Source organism: Crocodylus siamensis, chromosome 8 (genome assembly GCF_052110815.1).
Source record: "Crocodylus siamensis isolate JL-2025a chromosome 8, ASM5211081v1, whole genome shotgun sequence".
NCBI classification, from domain to species: domain Eukaryota; kingdom Metazoa; phylum Chordata; order Crocodylia; family Crocodylidae; genus Crocodylus; species Crocodylus siamensis.
Window position 1 is genome coordinate 321,991 of NC_143402.1, and position 21,748 is coordinate 343,738.

The 21,748-nt window shown below is 62.1% G+C and overlaps 3 protein-coding genes and 1 long non-coding RNA gene across 8 annotated transcripts in view; 2 read left to right on the forward strand and 2 right to left on the reverse strand.

Moving 5' to 3' along the window:
• The window catches only part of MED12 (mediator complex subunit 12), a 31,542-nt gene extending 18,665 nt beyond the window's left edge, over positions 1-12,877 (reverse strand). The window contains exons 1-18 of the mRNA XM_090059994.1: positions 12,724-12,877; positions 11,983-12,087; positions 11,277-11,468; positions 10,138-10,297; positions 8,646-8,821; positions 8,234-8,344; positions 7,436-7,690; positions 6,223-6,369; positions 5,865-5,964; positions 5,449-5,585; positions 4,697-4,828; positions 4,128-4,254; positions 3,313-3,542; positions 2,819-2,899; positions 2,041-2,214; positions 1,556-1,700; positions 531-649; positions 237-380 (exon numbers count right to left, since the gene is read on the reverse strand). Coding sequence (XP_089916120.1) covers positions 237-380; positions 531-649; positions 1,556-1,700; positions 2,041-2,214; positions 2,819-2,899; positions 3,313-3,542; positions 4,128-4,254; positions 4,697-4,828; positions 5,449-5,585; positions 5,865-5,964; positions 6,223-6,369; positions 7,436-7,690; positions 8,234-8,344; positions 8,646-8,821; positions 10,138-10,297; positions 11,277-11,468; positions 11,983-12,087; positions 12,724-12,822 — 2,634 coding nt within the window. The 5' untranslated portion in view covers positions 12,823-12,877. The remainder of the gene's footprint in view (positions 1-236; positions 381-530; positions 650-1,555; positions 1,701-2,040; positions 2,215-2,818; positions 2,900-3,312; positions 3,543-4,127; positions 4,255-4,696; positions 4,829-5,448; positions 5,586-5,864; positions 5,965-6,222; positions 6,370-7,435; positions 7,691-8,233; positions 8,345-8,645; positions 8,822-10,137; positions 10,298-11,276; positions 11,469-11,982; positions 12,088-12,723) is intronic.
• A 337-nt stretch (positions 12,878-13,214) lies between these two features.
• IL2RG (interleukin 2 receptor subunit gamma) lies at positions 13,215-20,328 on the forward strand. Of its 2 annotated transcripts, XM_090059954.1 has the most exons (8): positions 13,219-13,848; positions 17,243-17,336; positions 18,125-18,309; positions 18,705-18,847; positions 19,050-19,209; positions 19,530-19,629; positions 19,726-19,810; positions 20,033-20,328. In XM_090059954.1, the coding sequence occupies exons 1-8, from the start codon at positions 13,281-13,283 to the stop codon at positions 20,189-20,191; spliced, it is 1,494 nt and encodes a 497-aa protein (XP_089916080.1). In that variant the 5' UTR covers positions 13,219-13,280; the 3' UTR covers positions 20,192-20,328. The 2 variants fall into 2 exon arrangements, with proteins under 2 accessions (XP_089916079.1, XP_089916080.1); XM_090059953.1 differs by having other exon boundaries at positions 13,215-13,848; positions 19,726-20,328.
• On the reverse strand, positions 17,645-19,643 carry LOC149857963 (uncharacterized). Of its 4 annotated transcripts, none has more exons than XR_016443799.1 (4): positions 19,512-19,643; positions 19,034-19,226; positions 18,107-18,358; positions 17,645-17,976 (listed from the first exon to the last, which is right to left on the reverse strand). It is a non-coding gene; the product is annotated as an uncharacterized LOC149857963 (long non-coding RNA). The 4 variants fall into 4 exon arrangements; XR_016443798.1 differs by having other exon boundaries at positions 19,490-19,622; XR_016443797.1 differs by having other exon boundaries at positions 18,107-18,283; positions 19,482-19,620.
• Positions 20,329-20,605: 277 nt separating the features above from the next.
• On the forward strand, positions 20,606-21,404 carry C8HXorf65 (chromosome 8 CXorf65 homolog). The gene is made up of 2 exons (XM_090060272.1): positions 20,606-20,630; positions 20,802-21,404. The coding sequence occupies exons 1-2, from the start codon at positions 20,606-20,608 to the stop codon at positions 21,266-21,268; spliced, it is 492 nt and encodes a 163-aa protein (XP_089916398.1). The 3' UTR covers positions 21,269-21,404.
• Positions 21,405-21,748: the final 344 nt, after the last annotated feature.

Sequence of the window (21,748 nt, forward strand, 5' to 3'; positions counted from 1 at the left end):
GGGTACACCGCTGATCAGGATCAGCTGACCCCTGACTGAGCACGGTTCAATCTCCAACTGCAGCAAACCTCCTGGAAGACAGTCTGACCCAGTGGGCTGGGTTGAGTCTGAACACGCTAGGGACACACCAGGCCTGCACTCACCGCCCTGCCTTAGCCCCAGTGCTGACGTGGCAGATGCTTTGGATCCCAAGTGGGGAAACCTGCCCGAGGGCAGAGCCTGGGCCCCTGGCTCACCTGGATGGCAAAGTCAATGAGGCCACTGATGTTGAGGGAATACTCCATCAGGTCAAAGATAAACTGCACGTGCTGCACAAGAGGCAGGTGGTACGACATCCCCAAGGCAAAACTGGTGATCTGCTCCAAGACGTTGCGAGATACCTGCGAGCAGAGAGCATGAAGGAGTGCCTGCTGCTGCAGAGGTCTGCTCAGCAGACCCATGTTGCTCCCTCACAGGAGCCTGCCCTCAGCAATGCACCGGGTTGGCACAGCCAGGGGCAAGCTGACAGGAATTCTCTGCCAGCACCATACCTGAGAGGTGACTTGGTGCTGGTCAAAGTGAGAAAGGTGCTGGAACTTAGCAAAGATATCCTCAGCTGTTGGAAATGCTTCTGGCTTGCTCCTCTTCCTCTTCTGGCCTTCCTCCCCGCCTGCTCAAGTGGAGAGACCCCAGAAGCCACGATCAGATTGCCTTCCCAAGACACAAGGCCAACCCATGAACCAGCTGCATGCACCTGCCAATGGCTTGGCAGGGACCCCTGTAAGCTGTAAAGCACCCCTCACAGGTGTAAGGCATGGGTCTGAAGACGAGGAATCCCCAGTTAGGAATGACAGTCAGGGAGGGGGAAGCCTCCAAGCTAGGCATTCTGACCACGCCTAGTTTAGATGCCCAGTGCAGGGGCTTTCCATGGGAGCCTGAGGCCAAGTCTAGAGAGGTCAGCTGGAGGCCTTTGACTTGGTCTCCAGAGCATCTCTGCTCTCCTTTCAAAGGAGCCCTCTCAGCTCAAAAATCGTACATGTCTGCTGCTGTTATCAAACTCTTTGGAAACTCTGCACTGACAGGAATGAGAGAAATGCAGGCCAAATCCTCAGCCAAGGGGAACTGATGTCATTCTGGGGATGTCTGCGCTGCTGCACTAAGCTGCACCCTGTCCCCAGCTTGGCAGGCTTCCTGGGCACAAAAGCCTGCTGCATCTAATCAGTGTCACTGCTTCCCCTGCAGTCAGCCAGAAAGCACCCCCACGCCCTGTGGAGGGGTCTCATAGCAACAGGAGAGGGAGGAGGTTTTAAAAAAGGAGAGCAAGTCTGCAGAGGCTCAGGTGCAGGCTGGGCTTGCTCAAGACCTGAGGTGGCTCAGCCCCTTGTCTGAAGCTGACTGGTTCTCAGGTGTCAGCATCCCTTTAACTGGCTCCTTCTCCTGCCTGCTGCTCATCATTAGCGGGAATTAAGCATGTCCAGGACAGGCAAGAGACCAGCACATGGCAGACAGGACAGGGCCAACAGCCTGGGCCCAAGCTGCGGTGCCAGGCAGCTAGACAGGCCTGAGATGCACTCACTTGTCTCTGCAGTGCTCTTCCTGTTTAACACCTTCAGAATGTCTTTGGTTATTTTCTTGATGGCGTGTCGGGCATCGTCGCGCTGCTTACCCACCCCAAACAAGACCACCAGCCGCTGGTTACATTCATGACTGCACGACTCCTCCTGGGAACCCAGAGACAGCAGTATTAGCTGTCATCATACCAGGCACCCCTTGCCCCATGTCCAGGCCTCCTTCCCATGAAAGGGTCCAGCTGGGAGGCAACCCTGTGGGACAAAGAAGCAAGGAGCCATCCCAGGAGCCCCCTTAAAGCCAAAGAGCATGTAGCAGTCAAGGCAAGCAGGACTGTGCCCTATATACACTCAGAGCTGATGCTGCAGAGCATTGGGTACATCAGTTAGTTCCATGCTTGGACTGAAGTGCAGCAGGGAAACAGGTGAGATGCCAAATAGGGACCAGAAACCGTGCAAGCCTGGTACCTGGGGGGCTGTGTACGTCTCCTACCTGAGGGATGGGAAAGTGGGTTGCATACTGGATGTGCCGGGGTTGATCATACAGGGATGCAAGCGTTCCTTCTGCACACTTCTCCTTCAGCAGGGGCTTGGTTTCCTTCTCAGGGTCTGGCTTCTCTGGAGAAGGGCTGGCCTTGGATTCGCAGTGCATTGGAGGAGAGAACATCTAGGGAGAGATGAGAGGAGATGAGAAACAGCCATATAGGAGGGAATCTAGATGCAGCCTGATACTCCGGGGCGGGAAAGCAAGGAGATACCTGTTTGCCCCCACAAGCCCCTGCTCCCAAGCCTAGCCTCTACATCCCAACTCCTTTCTGCTCACAAATGCAGCTCTTGATGACCTTGGACAAAGAAACCAGGAACTGCAGGCCAGGACTCTGGGGACAACCACCAGAGCCAGAAAAAAGGCACTGAGTCCCTGGGAGGAAGTAGAAGCCCAGGCACCATAGGCACGTCACTTGCTCCACAAGCACCTATTCCTACGATAGTAGAAAGGGCTGGAGGAGCTTCCTAGGGCTCTCCATTCCTTGCACTCCAGGAGAGTCTCCCTAAAAGCCCTGAACAAACCTTAACCACTGTCCACACCATGGGACACGGGTAACTAAGGCAGGGGAAAGCCACTTGCTTGAGGCAGCAGAACAGCTGCCTGCTCATGCTCCAGTTCCACCATCGTGTAGCCATTCCAGCCCCCATGCTCTGCACTGTCTCCCAGCCACCCTGAGCAATAAGCCACTCACGGAGCATGGGGAGAGAGGGGAGTGGGAACATACCGAGAAGTCTGTCTTCTCCATGTCATCAAACAGCACGCTGGAGTTTTGGTCAATGTCCATGGACTCAGAGAGGCCAGTATCCTAGGGCCACACACAGAGAACCGTCAGATCTCAGGTCTCTTCTAGGAAGCCTGTAACAGCCCAGAGCTTCCTCCGGCAGGGCTGGGCTTGCTACCAGCTCTGCGGCCCTCAGTGCTTCCCAAGAGCCACAACTCCTGGCAGCATGAGCCCCTGTCTCACTGCTCATCCCCTTTGGCCTTCCAGACAGAGCAGGCTGGGACATGCTGCTGTGGCTGCACATGTCCCAGGTCCCCAAGCTCACGGACGCTGACAACTCCCTGCTACTGGCCCTCGGCAGTGACTTGGAACTTAACCCTTTGCATCTGGGCTGAAGCATGCAGGCTTAGCCCCGGGACAGGGAGTGCAGCAGCCATACTGATGTGCCTGCTGCACAGGGGCTCCAAATCCTCCAGGAAGCTGCGCAGGGGCTTCACCTCCAGCTTGATGCCGCTGCTGCCCTCTGCCTCCTTCCTGTCATGTTCCTCAGCAGGATCATCAAAGGGCGAAGGGGGTCGGGGCCCATGCGAGTCCATGGCAAGGTCACCACGGGAGATGAGCGTGCACATGTAGATGTTATGGGAGAAGACGTCATGCCGAATCAGCTCACAGAACAGCAGCACCAGGTTGAAGAACTCCACCTTCTCGTTCTCGTTTCCGGGGTCCGCTGAGGGCAGGGCAGGGCAAAGCAGGGCAGGTGAGGCAGCGGCAGCTGTCAGAGCTCCCCCTCCAGTGCTGCTCCAAGCAGCACTGCCACTGCCAGCCCCTGTCCCAAGAGAGGGGGCTGACCATAGGGCTGCAAAAGGCAGCCTCCCTGGGAGGCTAGGAGTCCCATGCAGAGGTGGCGGCTGCAAATCCAGGCTCCTCTCCAGGCAGTCTCAGGATTGGAAAGGACCCGGTGCCCAACTGTCATGGGCAATGACCCCAAGGGCCCTTTCAAATCCCAAGCAAGCTCCACCTGGAGGCTCCTCCCAAGCTAAGGGGAGGCAGTTTCAGACTCTCTGCTAGCACCACCTTCAAATTTCCCATCCCCATTCATTCTAGGCCATTTACATGCATTTGGGCTTGAGCCTGCACGTCTCCTAGTGTAAGGCTTCTGTGACCTTCCCATATCTGACTCTCCAGGCTGCCCACTCCTCACTTCTGAGGGAGCAGGGAAGCACGGTCACTGCATCCAGGGCATGAGGGGCAGGCCATGGCAGGGTTGCAGGAGAGGGAAAAACACAGACAGTCCCAGGTTCTCACTGCATACTTAGCATAGGAGCCTGAGTGTCCAGGAACTGCATGAGGACCTCCTGGAAGACAGGGGCACTGGCTGCCGAGAGTGAGCCTGAGGAGATGGAGCCCTTCTCATCCACAACTTCAGAATCCCCACACCTCTGCAGGGACAGATAAGTACAGACAGCTGCCCTAGGGCAGAAACACCATACCCCATGCCCAGGAACAGACCCCACTGCTTGGAGACTCCCCTCCCCACGTGTGTGCATGTATATACACATGCAACACACCCCCAAGAAACCCACTCCTCAGAGCCTCCCTGCGAGCCATGGTGCACACCTCCAAGGAACTTAGCACTTCTGAGTGCTCACACTCCAGGGCAAGCTCACAATACTAACAGCACTAGTGCCCATGAGCTTCGCATGGCAGCCAGCCTCCACCTTTTTTACTGCAGCCCGCCAGCCTCCACCCATCAGCTGAGGAGACATCAGTTTCCTGCACAGCTTAGGGGCCCTCAGTAGAGCTCTTTAAGTGTGGGAACAGGCAGCTACCTACCCTCTTTTCACTGCGTCACTACTCCTGGCACCCAGAGCGGACACTCACCTCAGCCTCTATCTCTGCTTGACGCTTCTCCAGCAGCTTGGCCACCACCATGGCCCGGTGGCGCCCAGAGCGCTTGTAGCTGACTGCCCACTCACACAGCAAGGCCACTACTGCATCATCATCAGGGGAGATCTGCTCGGACACAAATGCAATGCTGGGCCGAGCCATGAGCTGGCTCGGGCAGCCGGCACACAGCAAGCAGCTGACCACCTACAAACCAAATGCACTGGGAACTGGCCCACCATCTGCCACGCTCCCGTCTTCCCAATTCATGGAGGACGCACCCAGCCAAAGCTCCCATGTGCATCCCCACATGTCAGTCAGGCCATGTGCTCAGGTGCAGCAGGTCTCTCATCCCCAGGTAACCCTCAAGGCAGGACCCTCAGCAGGAAACTCATCTGGCCCTCACAGACCAGGCTGGGGCTGCTCAGCACACCAGGCAGTGCATCTAGCAGGTTGCTATACCAGCACCAAGCCTGCCCAGCTCCTGCTTTGGGGGTTGGCATTGAACTGAAAACTCCTCTCCCACATGGTCCTAGACATTGGAGCACAATGAGTGCTGCTCAGCTGCAGCAGCAGAGCTGGGACCAACAGCTCGCAGCTTCCCAGAGCAGCCCAAGGTCTGGAACCCACAGGACCAGTGCAGGCTGCTCATGTACTTATACAGCAACACCTTATAAAAGAAACCAAAATCCCTCCAGCCCCAGGCAGAGACTGGAGCTGCTCTCTGGGCTTGTGCCTCTTTGACCTACCTCATGACTGTCTTTGCTCGGTCCCAGACCAAATATCCTGTTGTACAAGGAATCCAGAGAGTTGCTAAAGTCAGATCTCTCAAAGCTGTGACTATCCAGAACTTCCAGGGTGTGCAGGACACGGCCAATAGTGAATCCTGGGGCAGCAGAGGGAAGACAAGGGAATAAAGCCTGAGGGACATAAGCATCTGGGCACCTGGGAGCACCATGGGGACCGAAGCTGTGGCTGGGAGAACTGGTCCCAACAGGAGGCTGAGCAAGGGAATGGGATGGATCCCTCTGCACTCCCTCCCTCTGGCCACCAGAAACCTCTCCAGCAGGCAAGTCTGAGAGGACGGCCAGGTACTAAGCTCCTGGGGGCAACACACTTGCTCCAGGGAATGGGGCCAGGGGCTGCACAGCTAACACTGAGTTACCTGCAGTGGTCTCCTGGCACTTGTCAAATGACCAGCGGACCTCCACTGCCTGGCCACGCTCTTTTATCTGCTGCTCGATCTCCCGTAGCTTGGCCCGAACCTGAAGGCGAGGGAGTTCCTTAAACAGGGAGAAGCGGGGGCAGGACGGAGCTGCGGTGCAAGGAGCTGCCAGCTAACACAGGGCAGGTCAGCTCTGCCGCTGCCTGGGGTAAAGAGCCTGCCCCTCTACAGGGGCACAAGGACGCGGCTTGGAGCAGCAAAAGGGAGCTGCCACTTGCACCCCTCTGCCACAACTGCTTGGTCTGGGCAGTTGCTCAGCAAGAAGCAGACCCCAGGACCTCCTCTGAGAGCTGCTCACCTGCTGCGTGAAGGCTGACGTGCCCCCAGGCATGGGCAAGTTGGAGGGGGCAATAGGCAGATGGTCCAGGGGAGAGCCAGTCTTTATCCTACTATCAGTCAAAGAGTAATGCCAGACCAGGGCACTTGGGCAGCACAGGATGATGCTCTGCAGCAAACAAAGCATAGGCACTCCCATCACCTCTGCACGCAGCTGCCTGCCAGATGACTCTTCAAACAGCTGGCTGCTGTCACCATGCTGTCCAGACCCCACCACCCCATGCAAACACAGACCCTTCATATCCCAAAGTCTCAAGGCAGGGGAATGGGCTGGGCACAGGCCACTCGTGGCAGGGACATCCAGCATTTGCTGCCTTGCTGTTCTTGGCTAGACAGGGAAGTGGCCAAGGATAACCCTGCAGGCCTGCCAGCAGCCTGGCAGGATGCCACACCCAAGCGAGCGGGTGCCAGTCCCCCAGGCCATGCATGAGCGTGCAAGCTCCTCCTGCTGGCCTTGCACTAGTTGTTCAGCCAGACACTGGGTGAGAGCACGGGGCCAAAACCCCAGAGCCCGAGGGCTTCTTACTCAGAGCTGCATGGTTCCAGTCTGGCTCTCTACAGGTGACCTCCCACCTCACTCAGTGAAATCTTCTGCCCCAAGTAGGCCCCAAACCACATCTGTAACTCCTGACTCAGTGAGAGCAGGTCATTGAGAAAGGTGTCAGATGCTACCATGAGGCCTTGGAGGGATGCAGAACCCCATGTCTCCTGCTCAGCTGTTTTTAATGGCTCGTCTAGACTCAACTTCAGCTTATGAATCTAGTTCTGCCTTGCCTCCCAGACTCCTGCTACCTCCAGGCACATTCTTCCTAGTCCGCAACCAAGTCCTCTTCCTATCAACAGACTTTCCAGTCAGATAAGCAGCCTGAGCTCCTTGAGTCGCCTATTTGTCTCCATCTGTCCAACATCCTTCCCGAAATGCAGGTGGCTCTTCTGACTGCAGCATCCTACTAGTGATCTTGGATGGAGGGGATAACAGGCCGAACAGCACTTCCCTGGCTGAGAATCAATCCTTGCAGGGCTCCCAGGCACAGTCCCCTGGGTGCTGAGCCCCATGACAGATGCGCTTTGAGAGCTGCTGGGTCCTAGGAGATGTCGCTAACACCTTAGACACCACGTCAGCTGCAGACCCACCCAAGCATCAGATGGCTGCACCACGAACTTCCCAGGCCTACCTGCAGGATGCAGCTGAGGCCGTACACCACAGGGCGGTGCTGGGGGCAGAGCAGCAAGTCACTGAAGGGGCTGGGGGGAGGGTTGCCAGTCGCCGGCTGAGGGGTGGGAGTGGAAGGGAGGGCGTTTCCCGTCTGTGTGGAGAGGATGTGGGGTGGATGCCCCCCCGCCCCGTCGAGCTGCATGGCGAGCCGGCGTGTGCAGAAGTAGGCCAGGCGCCTGGACAGGTAGGCAGACTGCACAAACTCACCAGAGTACTGGAGGGAGAAGGAAAACAGTTCCAATTCTAAGCAATGCTAAGGAGCCCCAGCACCTGCCCAGAGCCACCCACCGGACAGCAGCACCTCACTGAGGGCCATGGTCTTGCACAGGGCTGGGCTCCCCTGCTGCCCTGGCCTCTCGGGACAAACATCATCCCGGTGGCCTGCAGGCACCAGCTGTTCTCACAGCACCCAGGGCAACATCTCCAAGGACCTTAGTGCATCTAGCCCCAGGCTTCCCAGGCCTTGCTGTGGCTGCAACCAGCCCCAGGAGCCAAAAGCCAATGCCATGCAGGGAGAACACTGAACACCGTCAATGGGCCAGCTGCTGGGGTGGGGCAGAAGCAATACAAGGAACTGCAGATCTACGTGATGAAGAAGCTGGGCAGGAGTCTCTGCCACTACAGGACATGAACAGCATCCCCCAGCAGTAGCCAAAAGCTCAGAGGAGGGATAGTGCCCAGATACAGTAATGGCTAAGCGCAGCAAGGCAGTCCTGCTTCCATTGGACTCTCCTGGTGTGAGGGGCACTGTGCTCACCCGCAGCAGCAGGGGCAAAAGCATTTTCAGGAACTCATCTTCCCCTGACCGTATCTTCTCGAAGCACTCAAGTACCCAGGTCAGGAACTCATGGCGGTCTAGCATCCCATCCTGCAGGCAGACGCACCAGTGAGAGGGTAGGGCAGAGAGCATTCTGGAGTCACTCACACAGGCAGGGTGCAGCAACAGCTGCTGCTCTCTGTCAGCTAATGGGATTGGTCCCAGAGACTTACGCTGCTCTTCACACACACACATACCCCACCCCAATTCTAGCAGCCGGGCCCAAGGCTGTACCTTGCCCTTCTGGGCCACCCAGGGACACACGATGTCCTGCAGATAGGTGATGCCTAAATTTCATGTATCCCCTGGAAACCCCAACTGGCCTGACTAGCTGTTCCCTTCAGTGGCTCACCTGGAACATGAACATGGCCAGTTTCTCATTGTAGTCCCACTGCTTCAGAGCCTGCTCCACCTCCTGCGGCATGGGCCCTGATGGCGACCCGCAGCTCTGCCCTGGAAGCTGCCTATAGAACTCAGCAATCTTCTGCAGCTGCTCTGACAGGTACTTGGTGATGATCTGGGTCCACTCTGGGAGGAAGATGACAGATGACCAGTGAGTACAATGGGACGCAGGGAGGGGAATGGGAGAGAGAAGGACCAGGCTGGTGGGAGAAAGCCAAAGAAGAAAGAACATAGAGGAAGCAAGAGGCAGAGAACCAGCCTGGCCTGGAGGGGGTGAGGAGTTATGGGTGCAGGTTTCAGACTGTGCTATCAATTGGATCTTCAACACAGAACACACAGGAAACGTTGTACATGTGTCTTTGCTTGTTTGAAAGAAAAACTCTTCCCTGAAGTCTCAGCAATGGGAAGGAAGGACCTCCCAATCAGCCCAGTTTGGCATCCTCATGACTGACAGGAGAGGGGTCAGCCATCCATTTGTGATGTTCCTTCTCCCTTGCTGACTCCTAGCAGTTGCACATATTGGTTGAAGGCCTGAGCCTAACTTCCAAACCAAATGGTTTAAACCCAGCTGCACAAAAGACGATGCTTTGTTCGCAAAGTGGCAAAGCAGTCAAGCCCCCTGGGGCCCAGCAGACTGCAAAGTCCAGGACAAGACAGACATGAGATGGGAGAAAACTCTCAAGTGGGTCCTGTCTGGAACAACACCACCTGTAAAATCAACTGACCCAGAAGGCAGACTAGAGAACCTGCATGTAGCTTCTATCCCAAAGAGATGGGGAGATACCCCGTGGTGTCCACTACTGCTGTAGATTTGAAAATGAATTTGGATCCTGTGGTGATTGGCAGCAGTATAACACCACACAGATGGACGTTCCTAGCCAGCACCAACAAGGGAGATGCTAGAACTCCAATGAGGCCACAAGCATGATCTGGACGGGCCCTGACAGGCTGGATATATGGACAGGGAATAACAGACTGGGATTCTGCTGAGGAAAACGCAGCTAACCTATAGGAAGAAATAGCCCAGCCAAGCTAGATGGATGGGCTGGGGTTACTAATAGACGGATGGGAGAGTCTGCAAAACACTGGGCAGTTATACACACCAAGGAGGGACAGAGCTACATGGTACACAAGGACATAACCAGAGCCATGAGAACGAATCACAAAGGGGAAGCAGAAGCCATCAGGAAACATTCCCTGGCAGCAAGAAGGATTTTCCTATAGAATCACCTGCCAACGGAGCTGTCGGGGCACAGGCGTGCAGGGACAGCACTAGGAATTCTCCAACTGGGAGCAAACCTGGCCCAGCCCTTCCTGGCGAGTGCGAAGGGGCCCAAGGGGCTCTTTCCTTACTGATGTTTACTGTCCAGCTGCCAAACAGCAGCAGGCTGGGGTGAGGTGCCTGGCAGGAACACATCCAGAGCTCTGCCAAAAGCACTTACCAATAAAGGGATCGATGACATGTCGCTTTTTCACCTTGGTTTCCGTGATGGCAGCGTAGTAGGCACAAGTCATTTTGATCAGCCAGGCTGCGCGCATTACTGGAACAGTGTATTTTGCTAAGTAGCCAAAGACCTCCTCCTTCTTACTAAAGATGGGTACCTGAGACAGAGCAGAGGGGAAAAGAGGACACCTGAGGGCTCATGAAGGAGCACTGCAAGCCATGCACACTAAAGCCAGATGCCCAGATGACTGCACACAGTACATGCCACACAACCCAAGGCACCAGCACATGGAATGCACCCAGGTCAGAAACAGCAGCACCAGAACTGCATTTCAGCATGCTGGCAGGAATTGGACACCCTGGACAGAGCCAAGCTAATCACACACACAGGCACCATGGGAGGATGAATTATGAACAAAGAAATATGCAAGCACCAAAGACAAAGGCACGCAACAATGGGGAAGACCGACTATTCCCCTGCCAGGGGGCCAGACAACCTGCAGGCCTTGCCCCACACACACACCTGCTGCAGCACCACAGTTTCCAGCAGGCACCCAGGCCCCACTTGACAACACACCTCCGCAAGCCTTCTCCAGGTCTGCCTCTTGTTAGGCCTCTCTAACAACACGCTAATAACTTTTCTTCCTCTTCCAGTCCCCAAAACATTCCTAACTCCATCATCCAAGTGTCCTACCCGGAGCACAGAAATACTCCATACCTTGGTGCTGGCCTAGCCAGTGCACAGAGCTTTTCCATAGCTGCAGCCTGCCTTTTACAAGAGAAAACTGGGAAGTCACTCAGCCTACTAGCTAGTCTTGCAACTGCCACAGCTTGAAAAAAGCAGAGCAGCAAGAGCTTCCCTCATTTAAACATGATACCAAGTAAAAGCAGCAGCAGCAGATCAGCTAACAGCCACCAAAACACAAACAAAATCTTTGTGTCACAAGCTGCAAGGGAAATCTGAGTCCGGTCCCTGACCAAGTGATGAGGAGCTTTCATTTAGCAGATGCAGAGAACATGAGCAGCGCAGCCCGGGACACTGCATCCCAGGGAGAGGGAGCAAACCTCTTTGCTGCCTAGCTTCAGATGTGCCACACACACGGGGAAGCACTTGCTGGCAGCATCCTCCACACATACCTTTTTAGCCAGGTGAGTGAGGGGCTTAGTCCCAGCCAGGTCTGTGAACCAATTGTTTATAGCGCTTTGAGAGCGTGCTGTCACCAGCCAGAAGTTATCCTTCTGGTTCACCTGAGGCTTCCGCCTTCCTGTGTCTGGCAGCGTGTTGCAGCGCAGCTTCTCTGCGATAATGCTGCTGAAATTGGAGCTGATCTGAGAGGGAGAAGACAGTCAATAGCACCTGCAGAACTGGCCAGAGTGGCAGCTAACTCCACTCAGCTTCCTAAAGCTCATGTAATAAGTCTGGGACAGGAACTCAGCCAGGAGAAACAGACGGGGATTCCCTGCCTTACACACCAGACTGTCACAGGCCAGGACTAGAGATGGGGAAACTGAGGCACGGGCCTGTTCTAAAGCTCCCAGGGCTGACCCACCAGATGCTTATCTCCTAAAAGCAAAGATGATCCTCTGCCATGGCAGCACCGTAGCCAGACTGAAACTGAACCAGGTCCCCGCTACCGGCCTTTCCACCTCCCTCTTCCTTTGCCCTTACAAGCGAGCCCTGGTGCTCCAGCGTGGGGCCATCTGAACCCTGCTGAGGGGACGGATGCCGGATCTAGCTACAGGGAGGGGGACTTGCAGCCCACTACCCTCGGGACCTAGCCACAGGGTCACCTGCCCAGCCCTGGCCACATGCTGCCCCCTTTCTGGTGCAACCCAGGATCACCTTGGCGGGGTTGAAGTTGACATTCTTGGCGCTGCCATGCTCGTCGCCAGACACGGCCGGCTGGTTGTTGAAGCCCTGCTTCACGTTCAGGGCTGTCAGCTCATCCTGGGGGACAGGACAGGGCAGTGCTGGGGACTGACACGGCCATGGGCCTGCATGGCTCTCCCAGCACAGGGCGGGACCCCCACCACCCCCAGCAACTGGGCCACAACTCCCCCTATGGCCCCAGACACAGGTCACCACCCCCAGCCCCCCCAGACACAGGTGTGACCCCCACAACCCCAGGGACAGACTGCAGCCCCCCAAAGACACAGGTGTGACCCTCCACAACCCCAGGAACAGAATGCATCCCCCCCAGACAGAGGCGTGACCCCCCACAATCCTAGGGACAAACTGCAGCCCCCCCCAGACATGGGCATGACCCCCACAACCCTGGGGACAGACTGCAGCCCCTCCAGCCCCACCCCCCAGACACGGGCATGACCCCCACAACCCCAGGGACAGATTGCAGCCTCCCCAACCCCCCCCCAAACATGGACGTGACCCCCAGGACCCCAGGGACAGAGTGAAGCCCCTCCCAACCCCCCCAGACAGGGGCGTGCCCCCCCCCCCCACGGGGTCCAGACACGTGACCCGCTGACAGGCCCACCCCCCCCAGACGCAGGGTGTGACCCCCCCTCGCGGGCCCCCAGGCACAGGGAGTGGCCCCCCACGGGGCGTGGCCCCCCGGGCCGGCCCCACCTCCTTCTGCTTGGGGTCCTGCGGGTAGACGTCAGGCGGGCCCAGGCGCGGCCGCTTGAGGGGCCGGTGTTCGTAGCTGAGGATACCGAAGGCCGCCATGGCGGGGGGGGTGGGGGGACGGCCACAACACGGCTCCGCCGGGCCGAGCGCCGCCGGAAACGGCCGAGGGCTGCCGGAAGGACCCGAGCCGGCCTCGGAGGTCACGGAAATTCCCGAGCGTTGCCGGAAACGGCCGAGCGCCCCCGGAGCTGCTCGAGCCGGCCACGGCGGCCACAGAAAGAGCCGAATGGCACTCGCTGTCACGGAAAATGCCGAGCGCCGCCGGAAATGGCTGAGCGCCGCCGGAGCCGGCCACGGCGGCCACGGAAAGAGCCGAACAGCACTCGCTGTCACGGAAAATGCCGAGCGCCGCCGGAGCCGCCCGGCCGCGCCCCCATGCGGCCTCTCCTGGCGCCGCGCTCGGGCCGGGTCGTGTCCTGGAGGCCACGTGTGCTGGGGCGGGGCCGTCCCCCGGCCACGCCCCATGTCCACAGTGACCCCTGCTCCTGTCTGGGCCCATGCCATGTGTCCACGTGCCTATGCCCGGTCACGCGCCTGTGGCCTGGCCATGGGTGCCTGCACTGGTGGCAGGGTTATACCCTGTGTCCCACATCTGGGCCTACACCCCGTGTCCACACTGGTGCCTGGTGGCTGCGTCCCATGCCCAGGCTGGTGGGGAGGGCCAGGGTCTGTGCAGGGCCCAGCCTGAGGGGCCATGGCGTGGCCAACCAGCTGCCTCCATCATGGCTGTGTTCATGCCCCAGGGCCATGGGTCTGCCCCGCCCGTCTGGCCCGGCCGGCCCTTGCTCTCTGGTGCCCGAGCTGTGGCGCACCAGAGCTGCCGTGGGGCCCTGTGGCAGGCTGGGGTTTCCACAGGAAGTGGTGAGTCACGGGCGTGCGGCAGTTCCTGCTTCGCAGCGACAGCGCCGGGCTCGAGGCAGCGACGCAGGCGGCTGGGGCTGCTCCCGTCCCTCCAGATGCGGCGCGGCGCCTTCCTGGCAGCGCAGGAGGCCGCAGGCATGATCCTGGTGGTGCTGCTGCTCTGTGGCCTTGGCCAGCCGGGCACGGCCGCCCCCGGCTCACAAGGTAATAGCTGCTCTCGGATCAGCTCCTCCCATCCAAGCCCTGCCGGGAAAGGAAGTGCGTGCGGCCTCGACCCGTCCCGGGACGGGCCAGGAACGCAGGGCATGTGTCGGGGTGAGCACATGCCCACGGACCGCGCGGCAGGGCTCTGGGTCTCTCGCTGCCTGGTGGGGTCTGGTCTGGCTGCCCTGGGGGCCGGCCCCCACCCAGCTTTGGGCCCACAGAGGAGGGCTGGGTGTGTGGCAGACAGGGCAATGGGCAGCTGCATCCGCCACATCCTGCACGTTGCCTCCCTTGGGCGTCCGGCTCGTAGCAGCTTGCAGCAGCGAGCGTGATGCCACCGTGGCCGGCCGGCTGCCTGCGGGGCACCAGGTGGGTCGCCTCTCTGGGGCAGGGCAGGGTGATATCCCTGCCAGCGCGTCTCCAGCCCCGGCTCCTGTCTCTGGGGCAGTATGTAGCACCGGCACGGGCCCCCCGGGCAGCGGTGTCTGGGACAGCGGGTGAGGCTGTGTGAAAATCAGGGTCTGGCTCCTCCTGGCAATGTCAACCTGTGGCATCTCCCCAGGCTGCTCTGGCCCCAAATGCATTGAGCCGAACAGCTGCCCACGCACCCCTGCAATCGCCGCCTTGGCTGGGGGTGCTGAGATGCCCTTGGACTGCCCCAGGCTGGCGAGTCTGACCCGGCAGGGGCTGTGCAGGTGCCAAGCAGTGTTGCTGCTGCTTCAGGCGCTAGGGCTCGGGACCAGCTGGAGCCACCCGCTTCTTCCCCCTGAGCCGTTGCAGGCATTGCCCAGTGGCCACAAGCACCGCAGTCCAGCCAAACCTCGTCCCTTAGGCCGGGCCTAGCTGGCATTGGCTCAGCCCGCCTGGGGCGGCTGAGCAGCCCCTTCCTGATTGAAGCCCCATTCCCACTCCTGGGCCCCATGTTGTTCCTTTCAATGCCCTTCCCCTCGGCAACAGCTGCTGCTTCTACCAGCCACCACCGTGGCCTGGCTCTGCTTGTCCGTGCCCAGGAGCCCGCTGTGGTCACTGATCACCTGGATGCACGGGGGGTCAGTGCCTGCAGGGTAGCATGGCCCAGCTCGGGTCTGCCCGGCCTTCCCGGCACACGGATGCCCTACGCCCACCAGTGCATCTCATCCCACTGCCATTTTGTGCCTGCCTCCCCCTGCTCTGGCACGGCAGAGAGCCCTGGGCAAGTGGCCGTGGGCTCGTCTCATCACTGATTCTCCCCACCGCAAACCCGTCGGCCCATCCCTCGCCCGTGCATTGTGGGGATGTGCCGAAGCACAGGCCCTGCGGGTGCCAGGCCCGTGCTGGGCAGGCTGGCTCCTGGCCGCCTGCACGCAGCTGGTCGTGGGAGCGCGACGGGAGCCCCTTGTGGGGGGGCGGGGGCGAGGGGGCGGCAGGATGTGGGGGCCTGATAGCAATCTGGACAGAGGCGCACGGCTGCAGCGGCAGAGCCGCCTCGGCATGAGTCTGCTCCAGCCCACGCTCGCGTCAGCGCCGAGGCAGCCTCTGCAGCCTCTTGTCCAGGAAGCCGCAGGACTCAGTGGACACGTCATGCAGGGTCGGGCCCCGGGAACTTCCCCTGCCCGCGGGTAGCACCCGGCAGGCCCCGGCCCAGCAGCAGCAGGGCTGGGGCAGGCATAGGAACGGCTCAGGACGTCTCTGGCTTCTGCGCAGCCCCTACCCTCGCTTCACAGCTGGGAGCAGCACGTCGGCCGGCCGGATTCAGTTCCGCTGCGCTCGCGGGGCTGGAGTCAGCGGGCCTGAGGCACTGAGTGCAAGCTCCTCCTCGCTAGCCTGCTTCTGCCTCTGTCCTTTCTAAGTGTCCTCCTAGGAAAGGTGGCTCCCAGGGTCAGGAGCAGTGTGAAGCCAGCTCTCTGGTCAGCTTGTCTCAGGGTGGACGGCCCTTGGGGCCACCCCGAAGTGCTGAAGGTGAGCGTGGCGGCGTGGGCAGATCCGACCACGGCTCTCCAGCTGTGCCTGGCTGCTGGCACAAATGCCATCGTGCCTGCGGGGGAATAGTGCGGCTGCCAGGGGTTGTGGTGCCGTGCGGCCTCGACCAGCCACGTGGTTCGCGGAGAGGACGAGAGGCCTGGAGGGGAGCTTGAGCAGCCAGTGGGGGTGGCTGAAGAGTCCCCGGGCCACTGGCTGGACAAGGCAGACGTGTGGCCCGGGGCAGGGCGCGAGGGCTGGGCTGTGGGGAGCAGAGGGAGACGGGCTCCAGGCAACTGCCCGCCCATCGGCTTGCGGCGCGTGCAAGGCTGGGGCCCAGCCCTGTCTGCGCGAGCAGCAGCACCGGGGCTGTGGCTACCCGGGACCTGGCATCCCAGGGCTGTGCAGTGCCATGCAGCCAGGAAGACGGAGGCCTGGTTCGGTACAGAGCTGAGCTGCCCAGCGCGGTGCAGGCTGCAGTCGATGGAGCGCGTGGGCACCTCAGCTTCACCCCAGCCTGTGCCCACATGGTGCCCATCTCCCAGTCCCCATGCACGAGAGAGTTGCCTTTAGGAGCTCCCCGGCACCCCAGAACACCTCCTCTCCTCTGCCCTGAACCCAGCCACACTGGCAGCACAAGCCGCCGTGTTGGGTTGCTCCAGGCACCCTGGGGCTGCATTCGCCCCCTCCTCCACCCAGGCCCCGCAGCGAGCAGCAGCCGAAGCCGGGCGTTTTCACCCCAGGGCTCTGGAGAGCGGTCTGGCAGTGACCTGCGCCAGTCAGCACTGGGCTGCCTGTGCAGCCGCCAGCCGAGGTCCGGCCCGCTCCGGCCTTGCCCCAGCAGAGCTGAGGCAACAGGAAGCTCTGGACCAAGCTTGCAGGGCATGGCCATGCCGCAGGAGAGGGTGGACTGCGGGACGTGTCAGGATGAAGTCTGTTGTGCAGGGTTGGGGGCTCCGGGGGGGCAGAGCGACCCCAGAGCACAAACCCACCTTGCTGCACATCAGCAGGTCTCCTACGTGGGCCGTGGCCATTGCTACAGCGCAGTGCTGGCACGGCCTGCTCCAGCCTGTCCAGCCCCATGGAGCCCGCGCGGACGGGCTGCCCGTGTAAGATGCCTTTTGGCCCCTGGAGCATCTCGCCCCATCCTTCAGCTGGGCTCTCCTGAGCTTGCCACAGCCCCCAGCCTGTGCGGGGCCTGGCTGGCATCTGCCCTGGGCACACAGCACGATTAGTGCGGGTGGGACAGCACGGTGGGTGGGTGGCAGGGTCAGCCCCCGGCCCGCTCAGCCCATCCCCCAGCCAGGGGGTGCAGCCTTCTCTGGGGGCTCTGGGGCCTGTGCTGCCCCAGCTGGGAGCTTGCTGTGGTGGCTGGGGGGCCTGCAGGTCGCCAGGGCCCCAGGCTGCCAGCTCAGCCACCCCGCTCTGCTCCGCTCACTTCACACCCGTCCTGCAGGCGTGAAGTGCGTGGTCTTCAACGACAAGTACATGACCTGCATGTGGGGCAACCAGGAGGACCAGCCGGTTGCCAACTACTCGCTCTACTACTGGTATGTCCCTGCCCCCACCCCTGCCTTTTGCAAGAGCTCCGGCCAGGGCGGCCTGCCACAGCCCCTGCAGCCCAGTCCTGTGGCCGCGGGCGTCCCCCAGGCTCTGCCTGCACGGTGCTGGCAGCCGCCCCCAGGCCACACATGCCCCTGGCTCAGCCCTTGAGCATCTGGTGCAGGACGCCCACAGGGCAGCCCCACGGTGCATGGCCCAGGGGAGGACAGCTTGTGCCCTGGGGGCAGTGGGGCTGGTGGCAGTGTGCAGGGGACCCACCTGCCCATCCTTTTTTAAAAAAAATATATATAACTTCATCTTCAATGCTCTGCTAAGCAGCCTTTGTGGTTCACTTGGCAGATCAAAGCACACTTTGACAGTTAAACCATTAAAAACCGGTTACACAGTTTGCACCTTGCACCCATCTCCATCCCCCTCCTCTCACTCAGCCTTCCCCAGACAGCCTGCCTCTGAGACAGTCTATGCCAGACCCCTTGCCCCTGGGTGAGCTCTGCTATTTCTCTCCTGTGGTCCTCTTCTGTCTTCCTGTAGTACCAGCACCCTTTACGTAGTCCCATGTTAATGCAGTCCTCGCCCGTGAGGTCTGGGTGTCCGTTGAGCCGGTTCCTGCCCTTCCACGGGGCAGCCCTGAAGCAGATGCACTGGTCGCAGGGAGCTGCTGGGGCCCCTTGCTGCCTGGCCAGAGCCGTAGAGAACTGCTTCCCTGGTCAGACCCCTGACCCGGCCCCCGCCAGGAGCGCGTGGGTCTCCTTCTCACCTGCCCATCGCTGTGCAGGTACCAGCATCAGCCAGTGGCGACCGAGTGCCGGCGTTACCTGCAGCACAACGGCATCAACATAGGCTGCTGGTTCGACGACAGTGAGATCACGTGGTTCCAGACCTTCCGGGTCCACATCAACGCAAGCCTTGGCAGCAGGACCCATGTCATCCCCACCTACGACATGAAGCTCCAGGACCTTGGTATGACCAGCTTCTGCCCCGGGAGGTCTCCCCAAGGGCCTCCACTGCCCTGCAGGACCCTTGGGGTGAGGTGCGAGCTCTGGGCAGAGCCCAGGTCTCCTCCTGACCCCGCAGCCCAAACAGCCAGGGTGAGGGGTTATGTTCTGGCTGGACCTCAGCTCCTGTCCCAGCCCAGCCCTGGGGTCAGGACGCAGCAGGGATGCTGCACCACCGAGCAACAGCCGGACGCTTGGGGATCGGGGAGCACACAGGGTCAGGGTATGGGCACGGGCTCCCTGTGTCCGTGGGCAGGGGAAGGTTTCCAGGCCATGCCCTGGCGCTGGCCCAAGCTGCAGGTCGGCTCTGGGGTGGGGGTGTTTGGTGGCCCACCAAGACCCCGCGTGTGCTCGCTGCAGTGAAGCCCGACCCGCCGGTGAACCTCACGCTCCAGAACATGAGCAACCATCAGCTGCAGCTGAGCTGGCAGACGCCATACCCCAAACCACACTGCGTGGAGTATGCTGTGCGCTACAAGAGCAACAAGGACACGGACTGGATGGTAAAGCTGCCGCCTGGGCCCCTCACCTCCCACCCGGGAGCGATGTCAAGGTGGGGGGAGCGGGCCAAGCCCGGGCCCTGGGAAGGGGGACTGGAGGGACCGTGGCCAAGCCCATCTCCCCACACCGCAGAGGCGGAGCTCCGTGCTGCAGCCTCCCCGCACCCACGTGCCACCCGGACCCCAGACCTGCGTGTCTCTGCAGGTGCACAGGGTGAGCGGTGAGCTGTTCTCCTTCCCCAGCATTGACGAGGAGAAGAAGTACACCTTCCACGTGCGCAGCAAGATCAGCCAGTACTGTGGCTCCACGCAGCTCTGGAGCGAGTGGAGCGTCCCTGTGTACTGGGGCAACGCAATGGCCCACGGTGAGTGCTGGGGGCGCCTGTGGCGGGAGGGACATGGGGCCGTGCCAGGGGTCACCGCACAGGCCCTGGTGCCAGAGGCTGTGGAGATGCCCACAGCCACAGCACCCCCCGGTCAGCAGCTTGCTGCCTGCCCCCAGCCCCCCATCCCTCTGACCAGGTGGGTCACCCCTCACTGCCGGGGGGAGGTGCAGCCCAGTCCCCACCGCCCCCAGGCTCCCTCCTGCCCATCCAGGCCCCCTGGGCCCGGCCCTGCCCACGCTGGTGCGGCCCACCTGCCCACCAGTTAGCAAGGCCAGGCTGACCCTGGCCTGCCCCCGCAGACTCTGCTGGGGAGCGGTACTGGGTGCGGACGGTCCTGATCCCAGTGGTCTCCGGCGTGGTGCTGCTGATGCTCGTCGTGATGCTAGTCCGCATGGAGAGGTGAGTACGTGGGCTGGGAAGAGCGCGCGTGCCTGGGGCCATGTCTGTGGGGAGCAGGGGGCAGGGGCTCCCCACTGACTGCGTCTCCCATTGCAGAGTGTGGATCGTCTTCATGCCCCAGGTGCCCAACCCCAGCAAAACCTTCGACGAGCTCTTCAACACCCACAAGGGCAACTTCCAGGTAGGGGAGGTGGCCAGCGCCCGTGGCACCTGGGGAACGCAGACCCCCGCCTGCCCCCGCGGCTGGGTCAGACGCGCGAGGTGGGCAGGGCTGAAGCAGGCTGGGCCAGCGCAGCCGCCCCTCACGGGCAGGGCGCAGCTCCCTGGAGTGCATGGAGCCGGGGGGGCGGGGGCTTGGGGGGGCACCGGGCCAGCCTCGCTCACGCCCCGGCGTGTTCTGCAGGAGTGGGCCGGCGTGCCCAAGGACATGGTGGAGAGCTTCACACCCAACTACAGCGAGAGCATCTGCCACGTCAGCGAGCTGCTCCCCAAGGAGGGCCAGGAGCCCGCTGCCGATAGATCTGGGCCCCTTCCTTTAAAGAAGGACTTTGGGGGCCTGTGAAGGCACCAGCAGGCTGCCCCCAACCCCTGCCCAGCTCCCAACACCCCCCCCACGCCCTGCCCCAAGCCAGTGCCCAACACCTTGTGGCCCCGGACCCCCGTGCCCTGCCCCCAGCCCAGACCCCCCATGCCTGTGCCCTGCCCCCAGCCCAGCAGCGCCTCGCGCCCTGCCTGCATGCCCCACACCTTCCCGTGCCCACACGCATGGCGGGAGGACCCCCCCCCCCCCCGGTTTCCAGGGAATAAAGGGAGTTACCTCGGGAGCCGGCTCACCCGTCTGTCCTGGGGCGGGCGCTCGGCCGGTGCCCACAGCGCAGCCCAGCGCCGGTGACGTCACAACCGCTGGAGCCGGGCCAGCTGACGTCACAACAGCTGGGGTCCCGGGGCCGGGCCGCGCCGCCCCGGCAGCGGCAAGATGTTCATCTGCATCCGGCACGGGGGTGCGGGGCGGGGCGGGGCGGGCCGGGCGGGGTGCGGGGCCCGGCCCGGGCCGCCCCACGCAGCTCCGCGTCCCCGCAGACCGGCGGCAGTTCCTGGCCAACCCCGACTGCCCCGTGCCGCTGCTGCTGCAGTACGTGCGCGCCCGCCTGGGGCTGCCGCCCGCCGGTGAGCGCCGCGGGCCGCGCGGGGCGGGCGGGCGGGGGCCGGGGCCGTGCTGAGCCGCCGCCGCCCCGCAGAGCCCATCGACCTGTGCGACGAGCTGGGCGCGCTCAAGCTGCTCTTCCTGCCCAAGGCGCCCGGCGACCGCGCCGCCAAGTTCCTCGCCCCGCGGGGCACCTACCACGTCTGCCGCCTGCAGCGCGGGGCCCCAGGTGCGCCCCCCGCCCGCGCGCCCGCCCGCCCCGCGCCCGCTCCGCCCCGCCCCTCGCCCACGGCCCCGCTCTCGCAGGGACCAAGCAGGAGACCTCGTACCGCGCCTTCGTCCCGCTGCTCGCGGACCCGGAGCCGGAGCTGCTGGGTACGTGGGGCCCGGCCATGTCCCCCCCCCGCGGCGCGGTGCCAGCCCTCACCCCGCGCCGCCCCGCAGAGGCCCTGCGCGCCCAGTGCGAGCTGCTGGAGAAGAGCCGCCTCAAGCTGAGCCGCGGCCCCGACGGCAAACGCGCGGCGCCGCTGGACGCGCTGCTGGGCCTGGCGCCGTCGCAGATCCTGGTGAGCCCTTGCGGGGCACGGCGCGGGCCGCGCCCGGCACCCGCTGCACCCGCACCCCGGCCTGGCCCCTGCCGTCCTGTCCCCGCAGGGCCGGGCGGGCGCGCGGGCGGGCCCGGGACCCGCAGCCGCCGCCGAGGAGGAGGGCGCCCCGCGCAGAGCCGGGCCGCCCCCGCGGGCGCGCCAGGAGCCCGGCAGGAGGGACAAGCACCGCGCCGCGCAGTGAGCGCCCGCCCCGCCCCCGCACTGCCAATAAACTTCGCGCCCCGCGCAAGGCCAGTAAGCCCCGCCCCGCCCCGCACGCGGCACCTGGCCCCGCCCCCCGCAGGGCCGGCGGGGCGGCGCGTGACGGGCAGGTAACTTTCCCCTCGCGCCCGCGTGCGGTCCCCGGGCCCCGCCCCCGCACGCCCAT